Raw genomic sequence first — 18,224 nt, forward strand, 5'->3', positions numbered from 1 at the left:
CGCGCTTGCTGTTTACATGTAGCCGCTTCGACGCCCAGCCAGTTCATGAACAAGCTGCAGGGCTTCGACGAAGCCTGAATCTAGCAATAAGGCTGATTTAGGAAAGCGGCAGAAACGGCCGGCTCGCAAAAGGTGATCGCATGGAGCATGATTCCGCTGCGGAATGGTGGGTTGATCGTGCCCGTACGTGTAAGTGCCAGGTTGAGCTGCGCAAGAGCTGGACGAAATGCGCCTCAGCCGCACGGGCGGTTGGCTGGCGTCCACTGAAGGCTTACACGTGGGCGCCCTGGAGGCACTAACCGAGAGCTCTCTGGGCAAAAGAGCACTGCCACACATACTACCTAGTATTATATTCATAACTTTGGCTCTTGTGGTATATGATCATCCAAAAGTGTTGATAGGCGATATTAAACAAGCTTCTAATGGTCCATGCCAGGCAGTGATCGTGTAGCCACACCTCCATCATCAACGCACGGTCATCCGTATGAGGTCAGTAAGGTACCTACAGGTAATAGACTAAACCATCTTCCATCACCGAGCTTCACCTTGCAAGCCATCCTTACACCTGAATAGCCTCGCCAGACGACTCCCTCTAGATCTTAGCCTTGGGAGCCTCAAACTCCACCTTGTTGGTACTATGTCAAAGCACGGCAAAGGTGCCCATGGTTAGCGTCGCCCTGATGATATCACGTTCCCAAGGATCAAGGGGAAGAGCTTCAGTTACGTACCACGTGCCAACATTCTCAAGGCCAACCTCGACGACATCTCCGTCCTTGAGCCAGACTTGCGGCTTCCGACCCATTCCCACGCCCTCGGGAGTACCAGTGAAGATGACGTCGCCAGGCATCAGAGTCACGCCGCGGCTGAGGAGAGATATCGTCTTTCGCACACCAAAGATCTGGTCTGCTGTGTTTCCGTTCTTTGTCCAAGTGTCAGCCTGGCCGCACAATCACCTTTGCTTCCTTCGGTGTAAGTCACATACCTGAACCGTCTGTCCGTTCACTTTGGTCCAGATCTTCAGATTCTGGGGATCCTTGACAGCATCACCCGTCACAATGGCCGGTCCAAAAGGCGCCCAGCCGTCAAAGCCCTTGCCGTGGGACCACTGGCCTCCCCCATGCTTGATTTGCCAGTCCCGGTGAGAGACATCGTTCCCAATGGAGTATCCGAGCACGTAATCGAGTGCCTCGGCCTCCGTTACATTTGTGCACCTCTTGCCAATGACGATGACGAGCTCGCACTCGTAGTCCAGACCAGTGCCCTCCTGCGCCATCCACGGGACGGGGATGGGGTCAACGGGGCCGGACAGAGAGGTGACGGGCTTGTAGAACAGCACGGGATACTTGGGCTCCGGCAGGTTGGATTCTTTGGCGTGTTTGGCGTAGTTGAGCCCCAAGCATCGGACCGTCCCGACTTGAGACTGCGACAGCGGCGAGAGCAGCAGCCGCACGCCGACTTCTTGGTCCGTTACGTGATACTTGCCCAAGACGTCGCCCTCGATGATGCGAGCGCGCTGGACTTTGGCAACGTCGCTGACGCCTTGGGGCAGGATGGCATCGCCGTAGTATGTGCGGCCGTCTTTGGCCAGGAAGCGGATGAGACGCTGTCGGTGTTAGTCTTGGTTTGTGTGAAGCTGTATTATAAATCGTACATACGGTAAACCTGCCAGACATGATGACTGAATAAAGGACACTCGTATTGCCCGCAACAACGCTCTAGCACTCAACACAGCTGGAGTTGAACTGAAGAAAATAACACAACGCTGCTGGAGAATACCTTAGTATTATTAAAGGAACAAAGCTGTTTTGTCCGACATCGCCCTGCTCATCGACATCCGTAGCAACGCGGCAACTCCCCAGATCGACGCGGGTCATCGTTTACCCTCCACTGCACTCTCTCTGTCGGTCTCCGGCTTGGCGCCGAACCCCCACGCAGCACGTTGAAGCTCTCCGGATTTTCCCCAGCTGGCGGGTCGAACTGGCCGGGAAATATTCCACCAACGATGAGCCGATGATTTGCCAGCTTCTGGAGCTTTCACCTTTCACCAGCAGCTTTTCGTCAACGGCGGAGATTCTCGGCGTAAACAGGGCCTGTGTGTGTGACGGGAGCATTGGAACAGGACTCCATTGTGTCTGGAATCAACCGTCGTTCATTATGCGTCTGTCAGGCTTGCAGAAGGAGGTGCTGGCGCTGTACCGCCAGTGCCTGCGCGAGTGCAGGAAGAAGCCGCAGGTGTGTGCAGCTGCAAAGCTTCGAGTCTCTCTGCTTCCACGGTCTCACTGACATCACGAACAGGACACGCGAGCTCATTTTGAAAAGTTTGTGAGGTAAGAGGAGCTCCATCTTATACGGCTTATCTTGACGCATCATTCTCGAGGATATTGAAGCTCATCATCTCCTTGCAGGGATGAGTTCTCGCGCAATATAACCATCGAGAAGCGCGACTTTGCCGCCATCGAGTTCCTGCTGCGCAAAGGCCATCGCCAGCTCGACGTCTACTCCTCTCCTGGTATCAAGGATATCAGGTAGCCGAATCATCTCTCCCGCGCCTACTCAGTGCCTCCGTGCCTGCAGCGTTGTCTTGAACCTTCATCTCCTCGGCAACTTCAAGATACGCATGCACTACGTCACGCTGGCATCGGCCATCAAGCACCGCAGTATGTACTACGCGGGTATATGCGATGGATTCACGGGCAACAGCAACCAAGTCTCAGCTCTACGGCTCGCTCCTCCGTCCATGGGCCCTTCTTCATCCGTATCTCGTCGCTCCTGTCTCCATTAGTGTTCCAGCCGCAATGGCCCTTCTCCTCTCAAAGCTCCTTGTCAATATGACAACACAGATACATGTCGTCTGTTCCATGCCTAGATCACCACCGAAGCAACTTCTTAGCCATCGCAACAAGCAACTATCGTCTTCACTACTCCTCACTTACTTTTCAGTAGCTTCAGCGCGTCAAGCTCTCTTTATCGTGGACTCTCATTTCAATGGCTACACTGGCAGCTATCCCCGAGGCCGCCTCTAATTTACTTGATAGAAACAGATTTCGATTCCGCGACAGCGCTGCAACGGCATCATTCCAAAGGCAGCGGCCAAAATCTCGTGTTGTCATTCTCTCTAGACGAAACAGCCGGGTGCCCACTCCGATCGGCAGACCATCCTCTCCACCGACGTCTCCTGGGTCGGTGTATAGCAGTGATGTTCGGCGGGCTTCTGAGCAGCACTATGCAGAAGTGCCGTCTCGCGGGGCACACATTCCACCTCTGGACGCCACTCATTACGCTCAGCCGGACCTTCGCTCGACATACGACGGGACGACTTCATACCAAAAAGCCACTGTGAAGTCTGCTGATGAGGCATCCTCTATGGACAACGCTTGGGAGCCTTCTGAACCGTCCGTCGATTTGGATTCTTTTCCACTGCCTCCGGTGATCAGACCTTTGGGCGTGCCTGGACACGTAGCTGCCCCTATTACTGCGACTGCGAATCCTTTACCAAGCCCTGCACCAGCAGTGCCAAAACCCCGGTTGCCAACAAGCCTCGCGAATGTCAACTTCTCATCTCCCAACGCCAGGCGGAGATCGCACGTGTGCGCATATAGAAGCCCAAGGTCCTCGCATAGTTTGCTCCTCGATGGTGCGGCCGACTTTGCGAGCACTTCAAAACACACCTCCATCGACTCTGCTCTTGTGGAAGCCATTTCGCGAAGCGTCTGCCAACAGCTCAGACTATTCAACGCCATAGCAAAGAACAATCAAGAAAAGCGAGGTTCACAAACGTCTAGAGAGGCGCCGCTCAGCCGACACGGAAATTATTCACGTATGCATGACAAGCCCCTTCCGTCGATTAATCGCGCGGAAAGACGACATGGGCACCCTCCAAGACCCAGGCATCCATGGACACGCGAGCATCCGCCATCAACACCAACAAAGTCTAGTATATCGCTACATACAGTATCTGAACTGATGCCCTTTCGTCCGGAATTCAAGGCAGCAGGACTAGCAGTAACATCAAAGGATCAGAAACGCGGGTTTCCCGCGTTTATCGCAAGGCTCATCTCATCAAAGCCACGACAAGGACGTACCAATCCCTCTCGCGGCAAGCATTCAAAGGTGCCGGGCTTCGACGGCACCAAGGACAAATATTCCAGCGAGAGCTCAGGAAGCGAGATATCGTTTGCCGCCTCACAGGACATGGACGAATGGAGATTTGCGCTGATTGACGAAGCACCTGTTCCGAAGCAGAAGCGGCGGCCCGCCAAAGAAAAGAAGAAGAAGCATAAACGGCGTTGGTTTCCCTGCTTCGCCAAGGATGACGGGTCTACTGCGAATGGAGACACCGCATCGAGGGTGTCCCGGGATTTGCCTCCAACACCACCTCCCAAGCCCACGCCTCTCAGAATATCTAAGCGCAGTGGTCGAGAAAACGGTGCTCGACCCAGGGCCGATTCCATCCCGCGAAGCCCGCGTCACAAGAGCATTGGCCCAAGAGATGCAGATAGGGGAGTATGTGAATTCTGCCTCTATAGAGAACCAGCAACCGGCCAAGGCTACCGTGGCGGAGATTACGACGGTAAAGGGAGCTCACACGAGCATTATTGCGTGCGACAGCATGGCAAAAGAGCGCAGACGACTGACGATCTTCGTGTCCGCCCTCTCCGTTCAAAGGGAGGCCAGAGCTATCAAAGACAGTACCAGAGTCTACCGACTGAGAAATTAAACAGAGACATCAAGCCTACACAGCCTCGTCCAAGTTTCGATCCTGATCATATTGGCGTGTGCTGCCGTGGTGGCCGCGGCGTCTCCAACCAGGCCAATGCACCGCCGAATGTCCCCGTGAGAACGTCATCGATTCGAGAGAGCGTTCCGACCTCGGAAGACGACCGTCAAGGTGACGACGGCCGCGTTACCGATCGAGATGTACTCCGGGGCCTGCATATTGCTGCGTCCGCAGCCTGTGACGAGGAAGTCGACGCCTTTGTGCGAAACAAAACTGGCTTGCGGCTGCGTCGGTTTCTGGCAGACCTGATGGTCTTGGAGACGCTTCGTGACGGTGACTCTGATCAAGGCCAGGGTCAAGGCGCGAGGCGGAAGAGGGCAACCTTGAGGCACTTGAAGCAGCAGGTCCGCCGGTCTCGCCAGGTGGAACTTGAGTAAAGCGCTTGATGGGATGGGGCATCCATCAGCCTCAATATTGATACTTGTTAACACTCAAGGTGGAAAGTAATGTGCTGGATATATCTTATGCTCTCGAGTCTTTTGGTTTATGGCGCACAGATTCAAGAAAGATGGCTTATATCTTGTTATTGCTTCTGTTTGGAATCATTGCAATAGGGTTAACCGAACAGATCTGCCTATTCTTATGTCTTGGCTATTATCATACTATGAATCACCAGTCCATCTCAAGCTGCTTAGCTGTTATCATCGTGCTGCAGGGGCATCCATCATCAACTGCTAGGTATCTCGTTTGACAACCAAAGTACTACTCTCAAGTTATACTACTCTCAAGTTATCCTAATGTACCAAGGGCGGGATCTGTACACGAGCTCCCACGAATTACCGAGCTTGACGGCGGACAAAGATCGCTTCAACGATTTCATAACATCATTCATACACTCGCTACAACGGACCGTTTCTCCTCCTTCCCTCTTATACCACAAAGGAAAAGAACACACTCCATCATCAAAATCAGCCCATTTCATTACCCCCATCAACGCACCTCCGGATGCACCAAACCTCCCAGGTCCTTGCTCTCTTCGAGGATCCGCCTGGCCTTTTCCGGCGAGACGCTCATGTCCTCCATGATGAGCTGCACGCCCAGCTCCGCCACCAGCACCGACTCGATGAACATGGGCACGCCCCTCCCGGCGATGACTTTGTCGCGGGCGGCCTTCTTCATGAGCATGTCGCTGAACTCGCGGACGAGGTAGTCCGTCATGACGTTGAAGCCGCGCGGGCCGTAGTAGCCGGGTATCATGTTGCCCTGCTTCTTGGCGGTGCGCTCCTGGCCGAGCGCGACCTTGTCCGCGAGGGCGGTGCGGTAGTGCGAGGCCTCGCCGTTGATGATGGCGAGGAGGTGGTCGCGGTGCTTGGCGAAGCGGGCTTCGAGCGTGGCCCATTCGACTTGCGGGTACGAGTTGGATTCCCAGGTTGCTATGGCCGACTTCTGCTTGTGCGAGGTGCAGAACCGTTGCTGTCGTTCCACGTTGAGGCGCTTGCCCTTTGAGAAGTCGGCGAGTTGCTTGGAGTCGACGGTTGCGCCGCACCAGGGGCATGGTGCGCTGGTGTCCTTTTCGCTGCTCTTGTTGGAGAAGACGGAGCCGAGGGAGCTGAGGCTGCTGCTGCTGGAATCGGACAGGTTACCGTCGTTGGCCGCGTCACCGTTGGCGTTTTCTGCGAAGACGAAATCCGAGGGCTGTGCGGGCATCACGAAGCTGGGTGCTGGCGGCGATGATGACTTTAGCTTTGGCTCTTCCTCTTCCTCTTCCTCCTTCTCCCCCTCCTTCTTCCTCCCCCCTATCGGCTTTTTTCTAGAAAGTAAGGGGTTGGGTTTTCTCTTGAATCTTGAAGCGAGCTTGGGAGAAAAGTCGACTTCCTCTGGGATGGATTCGAAGCTGAATGCCGGGGCATCGGCATCGTCTTCGGTGTCAAAGTTGTTCTCGGGCGGGACTTCTATTAAGCGTCTGGGACGTCTGATGGGAGAAGGCTCAGGGCTACTGGCCACGATGAACTGGGAGCTTTTTCGAACCGAATGGCCAGGGAGCGGGGGAACAGGAGTTTTAAAGAGTTTTGGCAACTCGTCTGAGAAGGGGCAATGTCAGTCATTTGTGGCATGAAACCTGAAGGATGGGATTCATTGTGCGAACCTCTGGGTTTCCGGTTCGCCTGGAAAGTGGCGTTCTTCTTGCCAAAGGTGGCCTTCACCTTGGCTTGCTTAATGAAGCCGAGGTCGTCGGTGAGATGGCTGGCCGAGCGTGAAGGCAGTACAGGCGGGTCGATGAAGGCGTTCTTTTTGACGTTGCTCTTGTCGTTGGAAGGGTCCGACTTCCTCTTCCTCTTCCTCGTCCCTGGCTGCGCTTCCTCCTCGGATTCTTCCGCTGTGTTTGTGTCTCGACCTGTAGCTTGACGGCCTTGTCTTCCACCTTCGCGGCCTAAAGATTTGAAAATTGTGGACGGGATGGCGCCTCGGGCAGGACCGTCTGTATCCGAGCTGTCGCCAAAGAGCTGGTCGGGTTCCGATTTGGTTTCTGCGGGTTCGGCATTCTCGTCGTCTTCGTCGTCGCTGTTTTCAAGGTCGCTAGAGGCGAGAGGCGGTGCGGTAATATCTTCGTCATCGTCGTCATCGTCGTGAGGAACAGGGTCAGGAATCTTGAGCGAAGAGCGCCGACTTCGAGCCTTGGACTCCGGCTCGGGTGCCGTTGTTGTTTTCGCTGCCGTTGCTGTCGTTGATCCGTTCCTAGACCTGACCGACTTGAGCAGAGGCTGCGGCACGTTGCGAGAGCTCAAGCCCACTCGTCTCGTCGGCTGCGAACCCATGATGCCGCTTCCCTCTCTCTCTGTGCTCCAGAGAGGGCAGCTCCGAAGATGGACGTGGCCTCGAAACAAGCCACCGACTGTTTTTGTTTTTTATGCCCGGACACGCCCAATGGCCAGGGTAGTATTGCTACTATGCCTCCAGGCCTGACTTGACGCTGCCGGACCGCCCGCCTCGGTACTTGTGTAGAATTGAGCAGAGTCCCAGCAGCCAATTGCGTTGCTCGGCAGTTGGAGTCGTGGCCGGCGGATGTTACACTGGGCGCGTCTTGGACGACGCGTGCGTTGTTACGACACGGAGGTGGGATGGCGTCTTTTAGTTCGAGTTGGGCAGTTCAGGCTGAGTGAGTTTCTGTGGGCGGCCACATCGCTATAAAGCTGGGATATCGCCTTTGCGGGGTTCCTTTGCCTGGACAGCAATGGCAGGAGACGGCAGCTGCCCACAGAACGAAGCAAGCAGCTGATATAACAGGTAGATATGGTCGTTTGAGAATCACAACGTTATGTCATTATACGGTGCTATTTTGGTCTTGTTGCAAGCGAGTAATTATCAGAGCAGAACATTGAAGGTTCCCTCCAAAAGTACATTGGAACCTGAAGGCCTAGTCTACCTAGCGCCCCGCGATAGCACCAGCTGCAAGGCTGTCAGCGCCTGTACTTGCAGGGAGGTGACCCCTGGAAGCAACAGCCCGGATCTTGACTGTCAAGCTTGGAAAGCTCTCATCTTGCAAGCTCGATCTCTCGACAGAGACCACTCACGGCTCTGGACTGGCCACGCCTCTGCAGGCCTGCTACGAATCAGATCCATCCCACACTCGCAATGGCGCTCAACCGCAAATATGCGGCGCTGCCAGATCTCGTATGCCCCCCTGCGTCAAACACACCGCAGCTTCACGTCTGACACTCCCAGGACTCCGCGCCAGACATCTACGAGACCCCAGAGCTCACAGACGACAACTCGACGGTTCCGGTAACAACTATGGCTAGCCAGCGTTCGTAAATATCGACTAGCGACTAACGAAATCAACAGACAACCGCGGCTCGGACCCATTCCGACGATGAGTTCTACGGAGAAGACGACGAGACACAGAACATCTCGCGGTCGAGACTGCGCATTGACGAAGCACGCTCTCGCTTTTCCCCTGCCACCATTGACATCAGCGGAGCCGACTTTTCAGATCGCGTCGACGGCAAGCGACGATCGTACAAGGCCTCCAGCCGCCGCCAGCGGATACTGCAGGACGGGACAGAAGAGCTGGGAGACCTTTCGGACGATGACGACGTGGAAAGCCTGGAGCGCAAGATTGCTCGTCTGAAGCGAGAGGTGGAAGAAACCAAGGACGAATACGCCAAGCGAAAGGGTGCTGCAGCCGGCGAGGCTGATGGCGCTCAAGGCGACACGAGGCTGGAGTCCCTAAGCCAGACGCTGGATGACCTATCCAGGCGCTCTGGCATCACGAGCATTCAGAAGATCGAGCCGACAGCTTCTGGCGCGGACGAGCCCGTCGCGGAATCGCTCGAAGCTGGGCCTACGTATACCATCACCTATGCGCCGACGTATGAGCAGACCCATGCTCTCGCCAAGGCAGCGGACTTCGACCGCAGGCTGCTGATCTTGGAGAGAAGCCTCGGCATCAGCTCCTCGTCCATAACAGAGGCCGGCGAGGGCGGGCTCCCTCGGGCCATCCTTCCCACGCTGGACTCCCTGGAGAAGCAGATCTCGACGCTGTCGCAGGCCTCGACTGCCAACCTGGACACCATCAGTCGTCGGGTACGAGCACTGGCCACTGAGCAGGACAAGTTGAACGAGTCTCGCGAGAAGGCAAAGGCTCTGCGGGAGGAGCTGGGCAAGCACGCCGGATCGCCGCCGGCGGACACTTCGGAACAGGAGGCCAAGATCAACGCCCTGTACGCGATCCTGCCTGCCATCGAGAACCTGACGCCTATACTGCCTCCTCTTCTCGACCGCCTGCGATCACTCCGAGCGATCCACGCCGACGCCGCAACGGCAAGCCAGACACTGGACCAGATCGAGAAGCAGCAGGCAGAGATCACAGCAGAAGTCAAGCTGTGGAAGGAAGGCATCGAGAAGCTGGAAGAAACTGTGAGCAACGGCGACAAGGTCATGAAGACGAACGTAGAGGTCATGGAAGGCTGGGTCAAGGACCTGGAGCAGCGACTAGAGAAGTTGTCATAGATGCAGTTTGTGCTACTACTAGTACTTGTTTGTTACCACTTGACACTGCGAGGAAATGATACCCAAGATTATGAGAAGCTCTCTCTGCATGGAAGCTGAAAGCTACCAATTCAAGCTCCTGAAAAGAGGTTACCTTATTTTGCATTGCTCCAACTGTTAGTAGCGCCCGCTAGATTCCATTGGGTTGAATGTTTCTGGAGCCGCCTTGTGGAGACACTGGCGATGACTATTTAAAGCCTCTCTGAACCGCACCTCTTTTTTTTTCCTTCTCTCTCTTCTTCGTCAACCCACGATTCTTCTTCCAGAACAAGATACACATTGTTCGCCATACAGGATGTTGTAAGTGCAAGAACTTTTTTCTTTTTGCAGCTCGCCAATCATCCTACTTTCTAGATGATGTCAAAAATAAACAGCATGTATTACCTGAACTTCTTTGATGTAATATTTTATCACCAAGATCTCTGATCCTAGAATTTTCTCTCACAAAATTTTGTCGTTGGCATTTGGTGTAGAGAAGCATCTACGCTAACAAACCCGAAAACAAAGCAGCAGCTAGAGTTCCAATAATCATACTTTCTTTCACTCTCACCCTTGGCCTCAATTCTTCTCTCTCTCTTTCTTCACGTAGTCCTCCATCTAGAAGCCCGTCATGACATCATCCGCGCCCAAACCCCCGCGCGGCCACTTCAGCATCCTCTACTTCGCCAGCGCCGGCTCCTTCACCGGGCGAGACGCGGAGAGCTTGCCCGCGCCGCTGCCCCTTTCAAAGCTCTTCGCCGAGCTGGAGACGCGGTATCCCGGCTTCCGGGCCAAGATCCTCGATTCGTGTCTGGTGACGGTCAACCTGGACTATGTAGACGTGCCGGATGAGGGCGAGGAGGGCCCTGTGATTCAGGAGGCGGATGAGGTGGCCATAATTCCGCCGGTCAGCTCTGGCTGAAACTGCTGGGGCGTGCGTTACGCGTACTTTCGATGAAAACTCAAAGTTGCATTCTTGTGATGAGGATGGGGGGGAAGCGTCATCCAAGTAAAAAGACACACGGCGCCCTCATGAGATATTTTCAGGCGCGCCCTCCAGCTGTGGGGATAGCAACGGATCTCGCTCAGCATCACCAGCTCTGCCGCCTCGTCGTTGGAACCAGACGCGCTTCTTCCACCGAGACGCCCATTCCCAACCCATCACCTTCTGTCCCGAGTTCCGTATCCTCCGGACCGTCAGCACCGCCGCCGCGACGATCAAGACGACCGTCAACGTTGCCAACACGGTCGCCACGATTGCCAGCGCCGTGCCAGAGGACACTCCGCATCCGAGAGGCCTCGTCCTGAGCTCCCACCTCTCGTCGGGATGCGGACAGATGTTCTTGTGGAAGGCCGGTGCCAGCATTGGGATTGCGGATTCATTTGGAACGCATGACCATGTCTATGCCCCAGTTTTATCAACATCATTCGTTGGAGAGATATGTGACCTTGTAGTTTTTTTCCTTTCTTGTACAGGGGGAAACTCACATATGGACACCAACTGCAGCCTTTGCCGTTGAGGCACCCTCCGCAAGCCTGCTCGGCCCAGCATCGTTGGAAGTGCTCGTCTGCAGTTTCGGCGGCGGAGAAGTTGGCTTTGAAGGCCTCGTATGTACTCATTGTAGACATGGTACGTCTAGGGTGTTTGAATGGGGGAAACAGTGAGAAATGGTTCGCGAACGCTGGAAGTGAAGCGAGCGTATCTTCGGGCTCACAGAGACAGCAGACAGCCACGGGTTTTACAAGGCAAGGATACCGTGCGGGGCAATAAGGTAGAGAGACGGGAACGGAATTAGAGTTTCCATAGCCGTAGCAACGTCAGTTAGGGAGGGTATAAGCCACACTCGTAGCTTCACTCTTGAACGTCTCGAGGAAACAGGTACTAGATAAGTGTATATTTGCACTCTCAGGTCTACGAGGGTCGTTAAAGATCGTTGACCTTCTCTATATGATTCCCATCTATTTGGATGAAACAAAAGGATCGTAAGGGAATTGTCTATGTCAGTCCATGGCAGCAGACCAACTCATCAGTCGAACCAAGACCATCAGGCATGGATCTCAAAGAAGCACCGCAACCGCCTCAAGCCCAGCCAACGACATCTTCCCACCACTCACCTCATCCAGCGATCTTTCATGCGTGCTAAAAAGCACCTCCTTCGGGACGTCGCCAGCAGCAGTCTCCCACTCCACCTCCTCAAGCGAGAAATTGCACACCACAAGCGCCGCCACCGATCCATCTGCCGCCCTCCTCCTATACGCAAACACCTTGTCGTGAGGCTCGTCGACGAGCTCGAAGCTGCCGTACACGAACAGGTCCTTGTGCTCTTTGCGCGTCTGCAGCACTCGGCGGTACGTGTGGTAGACGGACCGCGGGTTGCCCGTCTGGGAGGCGGCGTTGACGGCCTTGTAGTTGTCGTTGACGCGCATCCAGGGGGTGTTGCTGGTGGTGAAGCCTGCTTGCGGGGCCGAGTCCCATTGCATCGGCGTGCGGGCGTTGTCGCGGGATTTCTTTTGGTACTCTGCTTTGACGAGCTTTTTGGTCTCTTCGTCGGCGGTGTCCTTGTATAAGCTATGCAGAGCATGACAGCATCAGTACATGTACTCGGCTGGGCTCTTTGTGATGCTCATGCGTTACCAACAACTTACTTCCAGTGATTGAGGCAGTCGACATCTTTATACTCCTCAATGGGCCACTCCTTGGGCACATTCGTCATACCAATCTCCTGCCCTTGGTATATAAACGGCGTCCCCGCCTGGAACACATGGAACACGGCAATGAGCTTTGCGCTGGCCTCGCGGTGCTCGGGGTCGTCGTATAGGAAGCGGCTGATGACGCGCGGCTGGTCGTGGTTCTCCAGGTACAGGGCGTTCCAGCCGTTGTTTTCGTACATGAACTTTTGCCACTTGTTGACGACCGTCTTGAGCTTGGCGAGGCTGTATGTCCCTGGGGAGAACTTTCCTTTCGGGCCGTAGTCGAGATCCATGCTGGGTTTTGGGGGTTAGCTTCATACCTGTTTCATGGCTTGGATATATCGTGCTGGGGTGCTCCTCGAAGACTTCTTGAAAGGACCTACTGTTCAAAGTGGAAAATCATGTTGAGCTCGCCGCGGTCCGCACCGACAGCCTTGATCAGTTCATTCGTGTCCTGCACACACGGCATCTCTCCCACGTTGAACGCATCGTACTCCTTGAGGATAGCCCCCAGTTCCGCCAAGTATTCATGGCATCTGGGTCCGCAGGCGTAGTACTCGTGGCCTTTCAAGACCGGTTTGTCAGAGTCCGGGAAGCGCTGGTCCTTGCTGATGAAGTTGATCACGTCCATTCGGAAGCCGTCGATTCCTCTGTCGAGCCAGAAGCGCATGACATCGTGGACGGCTTGGCGCACTGCTGGGTTTTCCCAGTTGAGGTCCGGCTGTTCTCTGCAGAAGAGGCGGAGGTAGTATTCGTCTGTTTGCGGGTCGTATTCCCAGGCGCTGCCTTGAGTTTTGTAGCATTGTCAGGATCCAGCTGTGTATCACTTCGCGTCATCATAGTGGGTGACGCTTCTGTCATCATGATAGACGTACCTTGGAAGTGGCTCTCCCAGTTGTTTGGGGGCTGTCGATTGCCCTGAGCATCGTATTTGGGAGGACGCCAGATGTACCAGTCTCTGAAGGGGTTGTCCTTTGACTTTTGTGATTCCTTGAACCACTCGTGCTGATCGCTCGTGTGATTCACAACCAGGTCAAGGACGAGCTTCATCCCTCGTGCATGCAGCTTGTCCTTTAGGGTATCTACATCGCTGATGTCTCCGTAGATGGGATCAATCTTCTTGTAGTCGCTGATGTCATATCCCTACGCAGCTGTTGGTTAGAGCACATTAACTCGAGATGGCAATTCAGGAACATGTAGGGTAAGCCTCTTGAGGGTAGGAAATATCAGACGAACCATGTCTTTCTGGGGACTCTCAAATATGGGCGACAGCCATACTATATCGACGCCGAGGCCCTTGAGATAGTCTACGCGAGAAATGATGCCCTTGAGGTCGCCGGTTCCGGAACCTGTGGTGTCTTGGAAGGATGCCGGGTAGATTTGATATACCGAACTCTCCTTCCACCAGGTTTGCAGCTGTTCCGTGGTTGAGCCCATGGCCGCCACCTTTTCACAGGAAAGTTGATTGTAAACTAATTCAATGCAATGATGGGATATGAAATATCAAGAGCATGAGAAAAGGTTCACACAAGGACATTCTATGCTTCGTTCTTGCAGAGTTGAAGAAACCGACCGCAGCCGTAGCGGTATCAATAGCGGGGGGATTCGCGGGGACCGGAATCCACTGTTTGTAAGAGCACTACGCCCTCGCTCTCCTCATATAGTGGAGGCACTTTCATCATTTCGCAGCAGACGGCTTGTATTATTCGTGGATTTTACTGATATCAGGGACGCAGAATTGATGCTATCAGGCAGCTAAATCCGTGCAAGTTGTCCGTATTTCCAGCCGCGAAGCAGTCGACGAAGCGGCAAGTCCACGAGGGAACGCGCCGGATAACTCCCCGCATCTTGCGCCGAGCTACTCCGTGGTGCTAGTATGGGAAAATGGCTGCAAGATCTGGCAGTCGTGATGAACGGATACTGTACGTACCAACACCAAACTGAAGGCAATGCTTTGTGCGTCTTGTGGCGAGATGACGAGGACAATGGCTGGTCCTGAAACAAGACGACTTTATCCGGAAACTGGATGTCATCGTGTTAGTAATTACTTTGTACCTACGAATAACAACATCTGGCCTCCAGCTAGCCAGCTTCGACGTTCTCAAAATAGCAGCATGTAATCTCCACGCTGGACCAACGCACAGCAGCGGCTTCAAGTTCTATTTTGGCCTCCATCCGTGCACCAGAGTACTAGGTAGTACAAGGCACATGTACTGTACTACTAATCCTCCGCACGAAACAAAGGCCTTTTCATGCGCCAATGTCAGTGCGGCCATGCAGCAGTGATCGATCTCGTCGGTAGGCTGATGCGACTGACTCGATGTCGACATTTTGGCTGTTTCAGGCTTGTTCCGTTCCTTGTTCTCCAAGGATGAAGGGGGTGGGAGGACCTTGAAACAAGCGACCGCCACCGGCCAACTGCCCAGTAGAGTGTTTGCCTCTCATGACAGTTGATTTGAATCACCTTGCTTTCGTCCTCGTCCATGCAGCAATTACATAGGAGGCCGTGCAAGTGGCTTGATCTTCGGCTTTACTTGCAGACCGTGGGACTGCTCAGACTCCCGCTTATCTTGCACGCTGCCATGACACAAGCAGTCAGGCGACTGACATGTGCTTCTGCAAAAGACGCAGGTGTAAAGGCAACTGATAGTCTATTAGGCGCCGAGCCAGGGCATCCCGTCGACATGTACTACTATCCCCTAATGGATGAAGCTGAAGGACTCGATTCCTCTCAGCTTGGTGTACCGAGCTGACCTCGATCATAGCAGCTTCAGGTGTGCCTTGTCCAGGACATTACCGTGTTAGCGGCTCGGCTGCGTGAGGAGAAGAGGACTCGAGGCTCCATGCCCAACAGCGAGATTACGGCACCTCAGCTACCAGCATTATGAGACGCTGGGGGTGCGGAGAGCGCGAAAGGGAAATGTTTGCGTGCAGCAGTGCATGAGCGCCGGCAGCCAGTGCTTTGAGGCAGCTGAAGTGACGCAGAGTCGTGCTACGACGTAAGTTGGCATGCAATTCTGACAGTTATAGCCATCCGGATGAGAGGGAAGTCTATCTACCCGAAGTAGCATTCCGCCGCAAGCCTCCCGATACGGGCGATGCCGCTCATGCTTGCGGTCATCAACGACAGAGGTGATGGAACGTTATGGTGATGGCGGATTAGTGTCAATCAGCAACTGCCTGCCGCGGCCGCCGTCAAATCTTACTGTGACCTACTTTGACATAAGCACAAGGCAAGCGGCATGAATGAAGATGAAGGTGTTCCGTGACATTACCTAGTATTAGCCAGCCCTGGCCCGTATCCGCGGCCGTTATATGTAACATATGTACATATAGCTGACCCTGAACCCCGGCAAAGCGGGTTATTGGCGGCCACGGCGAGGTGCGCGACCTGTCAGCGCCCCTCGATTCCCAAGGGGGTGAGAATGCAACATAAGGTAGAGCAGTACTTTGTATACCGATCGAGTTTGTGATATGAAGACAGCGTGACCACGGCATCAACATCAAGCCAGCAGCTCGACTCGAAAGCGATGAGATGGAGAGGGGCAGCAGCGGCTAACAAAGGATCAAACAAAAGAGAGCAAAGACAGAAATCGCTGGACGGGTAACGGCGGCCTCTGTACCTGTACCTCCCAGCACTGCGGGAGAGATGAAGGTTGCAAGGTACTCGGACTTTGTGGTGTGGCAGGCCCCATGCTGGAAAGTGCCGTAGCCGCGGAATACGCCCACTTTGGAGCGGCAGCCCATTTGCGGGTGCCGTGATCCGCCGCCCCGAGCGGGGAGAACGTCATTTTGCCGTATTCAGCCCGAGCTTCGCGAGTACCTCGAGCTACCTATACCTTATGACAGCTTGTTGGATTGATGAGTGGATAAAGGAGTTCATTGGCTGGATTGACTGCTGGCTAGGTACCTATTACCCCAGAAAGGTGTCGTGAAGCTAGTATGTAAATCAAGTCTACTGCCCGCTCTTTGTCTTGGTAGATGCACCGGGCAGATGCGGCACATTGGACGAGGCAAGCAAGAACTGCAAGTTGGACAAGGCATCTTGATTTTGAGCCCGTCCAGTATAGGAACTTTCCCCAAGCTAAGGCACCTAAAAAAGGCCAGCAATTCGGGTTGGGGCGATCCCGTTTGATTGGCGCCCATGCAGGTGCCACGCCATTGGATGCTGGCGCTAGTCCGCAATCCCGGGCTGCCGATGGACCGTTTGGAAAAGGCGCCGTAATGAAGCAACGAGAGGGAACCGGACAGGAAGAAAAAGAAACCAGTGGAAATGAGGGTGTCTCGTAACCAGGACCAATCTCGAGTCTTGCCTCTTCGTTTGTCGTTGCCTGCGTTGTGTGACGGCTGCTGCTCTGGTGGACGCATGCAGCTGCTGCACTTCACCACCTCACTTACATGTATGTACCTACGGTACACACACTGGACAGCTTAGACACACACCCCCATCCCCCCATCTGACCGCTCTGCCATCCGCGACTCTTTGTGCTGCGTCCCGGCAATGGCAGCTTGAAACCGTTGCGAAATACGAGGGACAAGACAGACAAAGCAATTGATTGACTGGTGCCTAAAAAGACTGTTTGTACTCATCAAAAGCTTTATTGCCATCAGAAAGCAGTGGTAACACCATTCCGGCTCCTGGATGGTGATGCGCAGCTGCTCTGTGTGCACTAAGTAGTAGTCAACTCCAGACAACAGTCTGACAGGCAGCAGTATTTCGCTGCCATCTGATTCGATTCATCCCAAGCTCCTCCAGCTTTTGTGGCAAGCCTTGACCACCCCCCCTCCCTCCCTCCCTTCTCTGCTCGCGCGCATCATACGCACGCGGCTGACGGGCTGTCTCTGCGCCGTGCTCCCGTCGATTGCGTCTAACGAAATCTGGAGTCTCACCTTTCCATGTCATGTTGCTTTGGTACTTGGTGTGTACCGCCGACTGACTGACTGACTGACTTGAGCGGAAAGTGCCCCGAGACCAGACAAGGACGAGGGCGCTGAGCTGCAGCTGTGCGAATCACTCAAACGCATGTAATAATGATAAAGTACTGCCGGGCTTGTCCGTATGTACATATGCCGTGCTTAGCAGAAGAACCCTGGACGCTAATCGATTGGGCAGCGTCATGCTACAGTACTCGTACATGGCCATGCCTCTTAAGCTACGACAAGCACGGAATATGGAGCAGATGGAGTCGTGCTATGGAGTATTATTATGGAGTGCTGCCAGAGGTAAAAGCTGTTCGGTCCGGCCCCTCTCAGTGGGAAAACGCAGACAGGCGAAGGAAAAAAAAAAAGAGCTTCCCCTCATCGTGGCTTGCCGCCAAAAAATTGTGATAGGGAAAATAACTGTTCTCGCGGTGGGTGATAGTGATATACCTCCGCCGGTACTTTAGCTGTCCGCAGAGACTCGAGAAAACAAGGTAGCTTTAAAGTACACCCCCCTGTGCAAGCCATGGGACACGCGAGGGACTATCGGTGGCACATGTGATTCGATTCAATTTGAATTGCGTGCGAGTCTGAGCCTGCGTCCAGTCTAGCGAGAGCGTTGGCCAAGGCCATACAAACGCGCCAAGTTGTCGCTGTTGCTGTATTCAGTATTGTTTCGACGTCGGATGCTTTGTACAAATTCGGCACCGCTGCCCTCGAGCATCTTGGGTTGTACCGGCGGCTACGACATTACCTGCGCGGTACATGCTTGGCAAAAAAACGAAAATGTGGCCGAATGGACAGCAGGTAGTCTAGGTACTGTACGAATGTCATGCTGCTGTAGTAAAGCGAGCTGTCGAGTGCGTGT

At 54.3% G+C, this 18,224-nt stretch overlaps 8 protein-coding genes across 8 annotated transcripts; 4 read left to right on the plus strand and 4 right to left on the minus strand.

The window, feature by feature from the left end:
* Positions 1-592: 592 nt before the first annotated feature.
* On the minus strand, positions 593-1,673 carry BBK36DRAFT_1166054 (hypothetical protein; the record flags this gene model as incomplete). Its single annotated transcript, XM_024894855.1, has 4 exons — positions 593-635; positions 729-919; positions 983-1,603; positions 1,656-1,673. The coding sequence occupies 4 exons, from the start codon at positions 1,671-1,673 to the stop codon at positions 593-595; spliced, it is 873 nt and encodes a 290-aa protein (XP_024753144.1).
* A 481-nt stretch (positions 1,674-2,154) lies between these two features.
* BBK36DRAFT_1188607 (hypothetical protein) lies at positions 2,155-2,534 on the plus strand (the record flags this gene model as incomplete). The annotated part of the gene is made up of 3 exons (XM_024896585.1): positions 2,155-2,232; positions 2,296-2,327; positions 2,406-2,534. 3 exons carry the CDS (start codon positions 2,155-2,157, stop codon positions 2,527-2,529), a joined length of 234 nt encoding a protein of 77 aa, XP_024753145.1. The 3' UTR covers positions 2,530-2,534.
* A 2,299-nt stretch (positions 2,535-4,833) lies between these two features.
* On the plus strand, positions 4,834-5,154 carry BBK36DRAFT_1110022 (hypothetical protein; the record flags this gene model as incomplete). Its single annotated transcript, XM_024889535.1, has 1 exon — positions 4,834-5,154. A coding segment is annotated over one exon (321 nt), but the record flags the coding sequence as incomplete, so codon positions are not given.
* Positions 5,155-5,707: 553 nt separating this feature from the next.
* Positions 5,708-7,533, minus strand: BBK36DRAFT_1110743 (hypothetical protein; the record flags this gene model as incomplete). Its single annotated transcript, XM_024889621.1, has 5 exons — positions 5,708-6,341; positions 6,456-6,793; positions 6,922-6,961; positions 7,043-7,365; positions 7,465-7,533. 5 exons carry the CDS (start codon positions 7,531-7,533, stop codon positions 5,708-5,710), a joined length of 1,404 nt encoding a protein of 467 aa, XP_024753147.1.
* Positions 7,534-8,350: 817 nt separating this feature from the next.
* BBK36DRAFT_1166057 (hypothetical protein) lies at positions 8,351-9,727 on the plus strand (the record flags this gene model as incomplete). Its single annotated transcript, XM_024894856.1, has 3 exons — positions 8,351-8,389; positions 8,441-8,500; positions 8,561-9,727. The coding sequence occupies 3 exons, from the start codon at positions 8,351-8,353 to the stop codon at positions 9,725-9,727; spliced, it is 1,266 nt and encodes a 421-aa protein (XP_024753148.1).
* Positions 9,728-10,376: 649 nt separating this feature from the next.
* On the plus strand, positions 10,377-10,667 carry BBK36DRAFT_1109853 (hypothetical protein; the record flags this gene model as incomplete). The annotated part of the gene is made up of 1 exon (XM_024889521.1): positions 10,377-10,667. The coding sequence occupies one exon, from the start codon at positions 10,377-10,379 to the stop codon at positions 10,665-10,667; it is 291 nt and encodes a 96-aa protein (XP_024753149.1).
* A 108-nt stretch (positions 10,668-10,775) lies between these two features.
* On the minus strand, positions 10,776-11,365 carry BBK36DRAFT_1109559 (hypothetical protein; the record flags this gene model as incomplete). Its single annotated transcript, XM_024889492.1, has 2 exons — positions 10,776-11,147; positions 11,234-11,365. 2 exons carry the CDS (start codon positions 11,363-11,365, stop codon positions 10,776-10,778), a joined length of 504 nt encoding a protein of 167 aa, XP_024753150.1.
* A 438-nt stretch (positions 11,366-11,803) lies between these two features.
* On the minus strand, positions 11,804-13,873 carry BBK36DRAFT_151423 (glycoside hydrolase family 13 protein; the record flags this gene model as incomplete). The annotated part of the gene is made up of 5 exons (XM_024897590.1): positions 11,804-12,314; positions 12,392-12,730; positions 12,820-13,222; positions 13,312-13,579; positions 13,673-13,873. 5 exons carry the CDS (start codon positions 13,871-13,873, stop codon positions 11,804-11,806), a joined length of 1,722 nt encoding a protein of 573 aa, XP_024753151.1.
* Positions 13,874-18,224: the final 4,351 nt, after the last annotated feature.

This window comes from Trichoderma citrinoviride (genome assembly GCF_003025115.1).
Source record: "Trichoderma citrinoviride strain TUCIM 6016 unplaced genomic scaffold BBK36scaffold_2, whole genome shotgun sequence".
Taxonomy (NCBI): Eukaryota; Fungi; Ascomycota; class Sordariomycetes; order Hypocreales; family Hypocreaceae; genus Trichoderma; species Trichoderma citrinoviride.